Here is a 9,505-nt window from a genome sequence, read left to right as displayed (position 1 = left end):
CCTTTTTTGTGGCTAAATAAAGTTCTTTGAAGTTAAACTATTTAGACTGTAAGAGACGACCCAAAGAGATGAAATGCCAACCAGTTAAACTTTATAAGACACTGAATATAAAAACTAATTTTCAACATTTAATCATAAAAAATATACTGCTTTGTAGAAGAGAGCAAAAAATTCCAACAAATGTGAGAATTAGTTGCAGAGCTGTAAGCGCTCCAGCTCCTGCACATCACTGTTAATCAGTTCAACAAGTTCATTCTGCTTCCTGGTTCAGCAGCTGATGAGAGTAGATGACGTCTTCAAAGTGGTATTTCGTTGTTAGAGCCATGATGGAGTCGTAGCATCTCATTCTACTGAGAATCTTCAGCTCTTCAACCACAGCAGACCTACAGCAGAAGGTTTAAAGAAGTACATCAGCAGGGATGAAGCGGATGTGAGCAGGATGGGATTAAAGTGGCCTATAAGGTTTGTGGTTGCATTACCTGGTGCTTGGATCATTGGAAGGCGTCTGTTTGCAGAGGCTGTGAACCTTCTGGACGACATTGTTCCTGAAATTCTGCAGTTGAGGCAAACAGATACTCTCCCCTTCAAACCAAGAGGCAGGCAGACAGTCTGCAATCTGAATGAAAAAACAAACCCTAATGTCACAAACAGATCCCTATGAAGGTGCATTCAGACCAAACACGGTGTCAACGGTGATTTCTTCCAGCACAGAGGGGAGTTAAATAGTCTGCATTCAGAGGCAGTGCTTACAGCCAGGACCGTGTCATCAAACTGGAAGACATTTTGCTGCGTGATGACATTAGTGCTGTGCTCGTTTCCTGTTATAAAGTTACTGCATAACATCACAATCCTATGCTGGCATTAAATAGAACAGTGGGCAAACTGGTCTTTATGAGCAACTTTTGAATTGGCTTGGGGAGACCATTAATTTTTTTAAAGAGTCCACTTTGGTTTATCCAGAGCTGTGTCTGAATAACTTGTCGGATTCTACGGTGCTTCCTTATATATCTACCCCCGCAGAAAGCACCGATGCTGGGCAGTGACAGACCTGGGTCTGAGCTGGAGGTAAGTGAGGATGAAGAGCAGTGTGCTGATGAGGATTCTCACTCATCCAGGTCATATTCATTCTGTAAAAGTTTAGAAAAAACGATCCACTGGACTTGGTTTTCAAGGTTTGAAGACATTTCGCTCCCTCTCCAGGAAGCTTTCTCAATCAAATGTCTGGGTCGGCAGTGAGTTTGAGGTTTTATATGGACAAGGCCTTGTATTGCTTGGAAACATGCAAATTGAACCGATGAGCGGGTCGTTTGGTTCCATTGTTGGCCTGTAATACCTGAAACCTGTCTATGATTCTGAAGGTCGGTCGTTAAAGGGGTGATTGCCTCCTAGATTATCTGAAACCTGTCTATGATTGTTGGTCGTTAAAGAGCAGTGCTTCTAGGAGTAAATTAAAACCAATTTTTTTTTTATCCACCTAAAAACCTCTACAGAGAATTCCTTATTTCTCCCTTTGTTGACATTATTTTCTCTATATATTCCATTTTAACTAAGAAAAGATTTGCCACGGGTGCACTTCATTAGGCTACATCACAACCACAAACAAGTCCCTGATTGGTTGCTGTAAAACGATTTCACAGAAAAGTTCAGCCTGTTTCAACTTCAACGGTCACTGTTCTGCTCTCTCCATGTGGTGCTGCTGTTTGACAACACCTCAGCTCTGTCTAGAAGCACAAGGTGAGCGAGGAGCAGTGAATGCTCTAACTGCTGGCCGCTTCCGTGCGCAGTTTGCATAGGGATAGTACACCGCATTCGTTCTGAATGCACCTTTAAACTTCGTCTTTGCAGAGATACTAGTTTACCTTTTTGTGTGCAGAAACCTCACAGGACAGCGTCTGACTGGACAGGGTGATCATCAGGTATCGATTCAACAGTTTGTCCAACATTAATTCTTTCAAAGTGGACTCAGGAAGCAGCACATCCCACTTTCCCATATTCACCAGCAGCTAACAAAGACATAATAGAATATGTTGACAAAAAGCAGGAAACCTTTAAAAGGTATAAACAGAAAAGCTGAGACATCTTTTAAGATGCAGGTACCTTTATAGCCATCCAGAACTGCTCATCTCTGAAGCGGCGTTGAGGAGACAATCTGTCCTTAGAAAGCCTGGAAAGAAAATCCAACCATTTAATAGAGATAATCAAGACACAAAAACTCTTTTAAAACGATACGTCATTGTTTAAACAGTCCAATCCGATAACTGAGTTTATTAAATGTGGGCAAACTTGAAAGATAATAAACAGACTTTTTTGGATACAAAGGGATGAAGACATCTTCATCTACGAAGCTCCTGAGCCTCCGAACCACAGCTTCTAGGAATCCCTGTAAGAGACAGAAAATCCACCTAAATCTGATGATTTATACAGACTTTGTGTTTTATGATGTAAACATAAGAAATATAAAGTTATATGGCTCACACTAAAGCCATGTTATCTTAGCTTTACCTTAACAGGTTTAGTCTGCTCCCCTTCAAAGATGGAGTAGTCCTCCTTCAGCCTGTGACAGACCGCAGAGAGGCAGACAGTTTGTTGGTGGGATAAAGGATCCCACACCAGCTCCACATAGCCTACACAGGAAGAAACATCATTTACTTTACATGACTGATAAAATATATATGAAAACATCAACTGCAGTGCTGGTAGACATTTTATTTTTGCCTTATAGGAAAAAAAAGTTCCAAGTTTAGCCTTCTCAGTCTAGTTCTCTACATGGTGTTTACATGTTCTTCATGGCATGGTTTAATCTTACCCAGTCTGTACCCAAATCAAATTTCCTTTGGGACAATAAGGTTAATCGACTCTAATATAATCTTTGTCTCGTCTACGTTGAACATCCTCGATTAAAAAACGCTGTCAGTCCTAGGAAAAACATCAGTACTCGGGGAAAAAGGTTGTTTTATAAAGCGAAATATATATTGAAAACCAACATAATTCCCCCCAGTCTGTCTGAACGAGTGCTTTAAACGGGCTACATTAAAATTAGAATTATAATGAGCTTATAATCTGAACATTACACGTTTATCCTTCTTCTTTAAACACATTACAGCCAATTAAAGGCAGAAAATCAAACGCAGATATGTGGTTTGAGTAATGTGGAGAACAAAAAATACATTTTGAATCATTATTTTGTAAAAATATATGTTTTTTGTTTACCAGAAAAGTCTGAGCTAAAATCTCTGGTGCCGTAGATTCTCTTAGCAAAGGGTTTGCGTGTTCTTCACCTAAACCAGTTACTGTGATTTAATTACACATATTCCGTGGAAACTGAGGCAAAAAAAATTTGTTTAGATGCAGGTCTCTGAAAGATGAAGATTTCTGAAGCGAGGCGCCTTAAAGCATGGTTAAAATAATAATAAAAAGAAAGACTATGTATTAAACTAAACAAGTACTTCTTAAATTTCACAGCAAGGCAAGAGCTTCAGACAGCCATCAATTCACGCCGAAAGGATGTAGATATATTTGTCAAAGGGAGGAGTGTGTGATATTTACTGGTCATTTTGGGTAGAAGAGTCTTTTCTATGACACTAGAGAGCGTCTGCCTGTCTGTGTCCTCCAGCTCCTCATGGCCGTGGCCATGGCAGAATGTCTCCATCGCTTCGAACCATGGAAAGTTTTCAAATTCTGCACAGACGTCCTAAGACACAAAGAAACACACAAACAATGAACAACTCAGCGGCTTTGGGCGAGCCTCTGCATCTCTGTGTATGCCTGCTCACTTTAAGCGGGTTCCACATCAGCAGCTGATGCCTGATGATGGGGTTCAGCAGCTTGGGCAGACAAAGAGAAATGTAAGCGTTGTGGTAGGACTCAGAGTACGACCTCCTCCAGTCCTCGAATCGAGACAAGATCTTCTTAACATCGTAGAAGTCTTCTTGGACGTCAGCAAAAACTGCCTTTGACCTGGACTGGATATCAGCTGGTGAGAGAGCATAAAAACAGTCCATCTTCCTTTGGTTTAATATCTCAGGAGTAAATTGGATATGAATGTGAAGATCTGTATGTTGTAAAACGCTCTACTGTGAGGTCTTTCACCTATTCTAATCTGCAGCTGGTGCTCCTCTTCTGCCGAAGGCTCTGAATCTTCAGGTACATCAGCGTTTTCATCCAGATTAACAGCAGAGTCCGTCACACTGAATTCACACACAAGAACTAGTCGTTTCAGAATATTTCTAATACAGCCTCAAAAAGTTTAAACAGGAAGTCACTCACCAGTGAGGGTCAGTTTTCTGTGCTGAGCTACCAGTTTGCTCCTCTGTATTATCTATGAACGACATGGAGTTCATTTAAATGTTCACTGACTAACTAAAGTAAACTGCATGCAGTGGATGTATTAGACGGCTGCAGAGGGCCACCACTCACAGCTGAGCCTCTGCAGGCGGTCAGCCTCGCTCTTCATCCTCTCACGCCTCTGGGACAACAGCGCCTCCATCTGGTCAGACAACAGAGTGTGCATTTCCAGCTCCAAGGTGTTGATCTCAACAATCTAAAGGCAACAAATCATCGCATAAAATAATTGAAATTAATTCAAGTATTTAAATAAAATGTATGACTATTATTATTATTATTATCTATTATATTTATAACTTATTTTAAATAATTAGGTAAAGTCTGACCTTTTCCTGCAGACATTCGACCAGATTGTGGATGTAGAGGATCATTGTCCTGTAAAACCTGAGCTGACCCTCAGAGGAACTTTCCTCCAGCAGCTCCAATGAGCTTCTAGCATTCTCAGCGTCACCCTCCATCCTCCTCAGCTCCGCCTGCCGCGCTCTGTACACCTCCTTCAGGGAGTCCAGTCTGGAGTAACCAGGGAAACAATAACCAATAAGGGAGGAAAACATGCGCAAATTTTTATGTTTGCATTTAAGAAAATTCATGTTTACTTTCCTTTAGTCATTTTATGAAAATTCTTTAACAGTTTGTTAGTAAAGGTTGATAGAACCAACCTGTTTTTCCTCATTGGTGTGACTTCAGAATCTTTTGAGTTATATCTAAGATATCTACAAAGTTGTTTCACGTGTTTAGATTTAATAAGCCTAAAACTCAGTTAATAGTAAATGATTCATTATATCTACATTCTTTAACAATCATTGTCTCAGAACCTTTACAAATTTCAGTTTAAAACAACAGGAGTTTCCTACCAATGGTTGCAACACACTGCTGCCCCCACCCCCACCCCCACCTGTTGCTAAACACCTTTGTAACATGGTTTTAAAATAAAGCCCAATAAACTATAAAATACCAGGATTTAGCCTGGAGAGTATGTGGGGAATATACCTTGTTTCCAGAGTCATGAGAGCACAGATGGACACATACTATCAACATGGGTAACTTTGCAGACAGTCAAAGAAAAGCAAAAAGGTCTAATATTCTGCCCAGTGAACAAGAGAACTGTTACACTACTTTGGTAAATACATGTAACATAACATGATGAGATACTAAATTATTTTCTGCATTTATCTCATGTCATACTCTTATTCTTATTCTGATACTATTAAAGTGGGATATATTTACCTGAGGGGATCATATTTTTCTTTTTTCCAATAATTGTAATATAGATTTTAAAGCTCTGAAATACAATTTTTAAATCCACTTCAGTTCAACTAAACGAGTTCAAATGAACAGAATTGCTGCTAGTTGTAGTAATTCATGCAAGCTTTCACTGCCTGAAGGTTGTTGTCTCAGTTATTGAATGCGACAGGGGAAACTAACTTTCCAGTGATCCTTTTCTTCACCATGGACACTGAAATAGGAGGAAGGGTCTTTGGGATCTTTTTATGTCTTGCTCTTTCTCGCCTGCTGCTGCTGTAGCTGCTGGATTCGCTGCCAGATGGACTCTGAGAGGAAAAAATATGCTGCTTTCCAATTATTCATAATAAACAAACAAACAGAGAAGAACATGATTAAAGGGACAAAGAGCGAGATTTCACATTGAAAAGAAAAGGAGTAAAAATGCAACAACAAAAAAAAAAAAGAGCAAAGAACAACAATAGAAAAAAGTTCCTTTTTCTTTTTTTACCTGTTCCCCTGGTCGTCTCTTGACTCCCTTCCCGATTTGTGTCTCCTCCCAAAGCTCCTGCTCCTCCTCATCGGTACCTGACAGACTGCTGTTGCTTTCTCCTTTATTAAAAACAAAACAAAAACATTATAAAACAAACAAAATTCCATCTTTTCTCTATCACTTCAGCCTTCTGTTCTTTTTTCATATGAGGACAGACACCTCTCACCAAATGTATTTTATCTACTGAAGTTCTCAATTATCTTTGGCTGCTCTCAGAATTTGGTTCCTCTCCATCTATTCCTGGATCTAGTACCTATTTTCTCTGCAATCCTCTCCCTAATGCTCCTCATTCGGGGAGCAAACTCGATTCTTCTCTCATGGTCGTCAGGCTCATCATCGTCATCATCTTCAAGCCTGTCCTCTTCGTCTCCTCTGCTGTAGTGATCTGGGGTGCTGCCAGCAGAGCTCCGACCATCTCTACCCAATGGTATGAACTCCTTCTGGGATCGAGCAGCACGGCGCTTCCTCCTGGCTGCATTAATCTCCTCTGCTTTCGGTATGATGACTGTGGAGCCAAAAGCAAATCAAACAGACAAGTTAAACACACCGCAGTGAAACCTTCCTATAAAAACATCACACAGGAAGACATACTGGGTTTAGTAACAGAAACACTGGAGTCAGTGTTGGAGTTACTGGAGGTAGATCTGGCATCGTCTCCATTACTGTCATTGTCATCAGCATTACTGTTGATGTCATCATCGTCATCATCGTCATCATCATCATCATCATCATCCTCTTCATCACGCTGAGCACACGGTGAATCCTCGCTGCTGTCATCATGTCTAGGAGAAACAGACGGTGGGGCGTCTCTGCCACCAGATGCTGGAAGAAAGGAGGTTTGGCAAAAACATGCAGATTATATGTAATGAAATATGTCAAAATTTCCTGCTGTTTGGGAGTAACATTTCTTTAAATTGCATGTATTAGGATTAAGAGAAATAGACACTTAGCCGAACGAGGTGCCCCTCATTATGAATGCTGTAAAGTTGAATTAAAGCTGAATATTACGCTGCTTTCATGTTTGTGATGAATCCAGATTTTCCAGAGTATTTGCTTTACCTTCATTATCAGAATGACATCAACTCATTTTAACCCTTAAACAGAGTTGTCCGGATAAGAGTGATTGATTGGAGTGAAGGATGTCAGAAAGTAAAATTGTACTAAAAAGGTTCAGATACCCGAACATCTTTACACATTTTCAGTGAAGATTTTGTTAGGACATGTTTACTAATTAACATATATTTTTGACATTAGAAATAATACTCTTCATATTTACAAGGTTTTCTTCATTCTAGATATCTGAAATAAAATTCTGCCACTTATTTAGCTGTTTATTATTTTATATACCATTTTAAGGAGCACATTTGTGTGATCACTTTTTGTTGTAATGCTGCTGTAACGCCACCATCTCCCCATGTAGGACAATAAAGGCTATTTTCTATTCTATTCTAAAAATCAAGACCAGTAAGAATTGGAAAATGGGGATGTTAAAATTCTTTTTAGACATCTAGAATATTTATTTGACATAGGAGTAATGTCATTTTGGATATATCCAAAATGCACATGAGTGGGAAAAGAAACCCATTTCTACTACCGGTAATAAGAATGGGTTTGGATTAGTTCCCACACTGCATTTTGAAACTGGGGATATTTCTAAACATTTCTCTTTCTTTTATGCAGGTAAACATATTCCACCTGACTGGTAGTGCACAGAAAGAGGTAGAGGAGGGGGAGCTCTACATTACATCAACATTCATGCTTGAATTGTCAAAACCGGAGAATGATCTGGACTGAGATTACTTCATGGTCACGTTCATCTAAATAAGAGGGGAGACAGAAAAACAAAACATTTTGATTAAACTACCTTTGCTGAGGTTTTTCTTCGTGGGCAGAGTCTCCTTCTTTCTGACTTGAAAGACCACAGCTTTATCAGAGGACCGCTTCAGTTTAAAAGTAGATTCCTCTGCAGTAAAAACAAGAACACATTGATTATTTTCAGTTAACGCTTTGAGGAGAATATTTGTCGCTTTTAGTTTCTGAAGCTTCTTTGTTCTGGGTTGGAAAAATAACAGAAAAACATTTCATGACAACTGATTACTCTATATGCAACATTCCATCATATATATGCTCTGTAGAATGTATGAGTTTAAAAGGAAGTGTCTAAACTCACCATGAAGGATAATCAAACCTGTTCCTTCTCATCTTCCTGCTCTTCTTAGCCCTGATAATATCTATAGTTGGGTAATGCTGCTTAAACCAGTCTCCACCTACACTTTGTGCTCAATTGAGACTAAATATGCTTCATTCTCTTAAGGCTGTCCTCAAAAAACAGAGATTTTTGATTGTTCAAAATCCTACGAGCCTACGGTCCAGCGAAATGTTTTACTGTAAACATATTAAGTATATAGGAGACTGATTTACCCTTTAAATGAAGCCCAGCTAAACAAAGTAAAAACTTGAGAGCAAACTAGCAAGCATTTATTGACCTTAATGTTACAAGTAATTCTACATTAAAAATAACTTCATTACATAAAAGATGAGTGACAGCTCGCTCCGATTTTCAGTCATTGCGTTTTCTGTGATGCGAGTTATTAGGTGTGTTCGAGACAAGCGAGACCTGCGCAAACCTGATCGGTGTTGGTCTATGCACGGTGTACAACAGTTAGATATCTGTCTGTGTTGCCCCCGTCTGCATCCAATGTCTGGAACATGTAAGTAATTTTAACCTTGATTGATGTCTTCCAGTCAGGTTTCCGTGCCAACCAAAGTATTGAGATTGCCCTGATTATGGTGTTCAATGACATCCATACGAATGAAGACTGTGGATCAACCATAGTGCTGGTATTATTGGACATCAGTGCAGCATTTGATACTGTTGATCACTTGATTTTATTCAAGTGTCTGGAAAACTGGGTTTGCCTTTCTGGTACAGCACTGAACTCGTTTAAATCCTATCTGAAGGACAGAAACTTCTATGTGTCAATAGGGAACTTTAAATCAGACCAGAAAAATCCCATGCGGGGTTCCTTAAGGCACCATTCTGGGCCCCCTCTTATTTAACCCGTACATCCTCCCTTTAGCTCTGGTTATAGAAAACATCAAGATTACAGTTACCTTAACTATCCAGATGATACATAGCTTTATATCACAATGTCACCAGGGGACTATGAACAAATCAGAGCGCTGGCTGGTTAGATGCTAATAACAGATGTATCTGTGGAAGTGACATCATTTTTCTATGTCCAAGAAGGATCTAGAAAATCACATTCATGGATTTATCTTTAGTAGATTTGGTAATGGCAACAGTGTCTTCATAGGTTTGCCTAAAAATCCCATCACCCAGCTGCAGCTGATCCAAAATGCTGCTGTCCATGTTCTCACTAGATG

General features: G+C 39.6%; 1 protein-coding gene across 1 annotated transcript in view; it reads right to left on the bottom strand.

Annotated features, from left to right (window-relative positions):
- Positions 1-69: 69 nt before the first annotated feature.
- gcfc2 (GC-rich sequence DNA-binding factor 2) overlaps positions 70-9,505 on the bottom strand; it is a 13,493-nt gene continuing 4,057 nt past the window's right edge. The window contains exons 2-18 of the mRNA XM_038294646.1: positions 7,983-8,084; positions 6,710-6,940; positions 6,372-6,623; positions 6,077-6,177; positions 5,770-5,894; positions 4,671-4,854; positions 4,417-4,540; positions 4,267-4,318; positions 4,090-4,187; positions 3,774-3,973; positions 3,547-3,691; positions 2,503-2,624; positions 2,304-2,380; positions 2,098-2,164; positions 1,860-2,003; positions 480-616; positions 70-383 (exon numbers count right to left, since the gene is read on the bottom strand). Of these exons, the coding sequence (XP_038150574.1) occupies positions 251-383; positions 480-616; positions 1,860-2,003; positions 2,098-2,164; positions 2,304-2,380; positions 2,503-2,624; positions 3,547-3,691; positions 3,774-3,973; positions 4,090-4,187; positions 4,267-4,318; positions 4,417-4,540; positions 4,671-4,854; positions 5,770-5,894; positions 6,077-6,177; positions 6,372-6,623; positions 6,710-6,940; positions 7,983-8,084 (2,294 nt within the window). The 3' untranslated portion in view covers positions 70-250. The remainder of the gene's footprint in view (positions 384-479; positions 617-1,859; positions 2,004-2,097; positions 2,165-2,303; positions 2,381-2,502; positions 2,625-3,546; positions 3,692-3,773; positions 3,974-4,089; positions 4,188-4,266; positions 4,319-4,416; positions 4,541-4,670; positions 4,855-5,769; positions 5,895-6,076; positions 6,178-6,371; positions 6,624-6,709; positions 6,941-7,982; positions 8,085-9,505) is intronic.

This window comes from Cyprinodon tularosa, unplaced genomic scaffold (genome assembly GCF_016077235.1).
Source record: "Cyprinodon tularosa strain WSP-4 unplaced genomic scaffold, ASM1607723v1 ctg342, whole genome shotgun sequence".
Taxonomy (NCBI): domain Eukaryota; kingdom Metazoa; phylum Chordata; class Actinopteri; order Cyprinodontiformes; family Cyprinodontidae; genus Cyprinodon; species Cyprinodon tularosa.
This window is presented reverse-complemented; position numbering and strand designations above follow the sequence as displayed.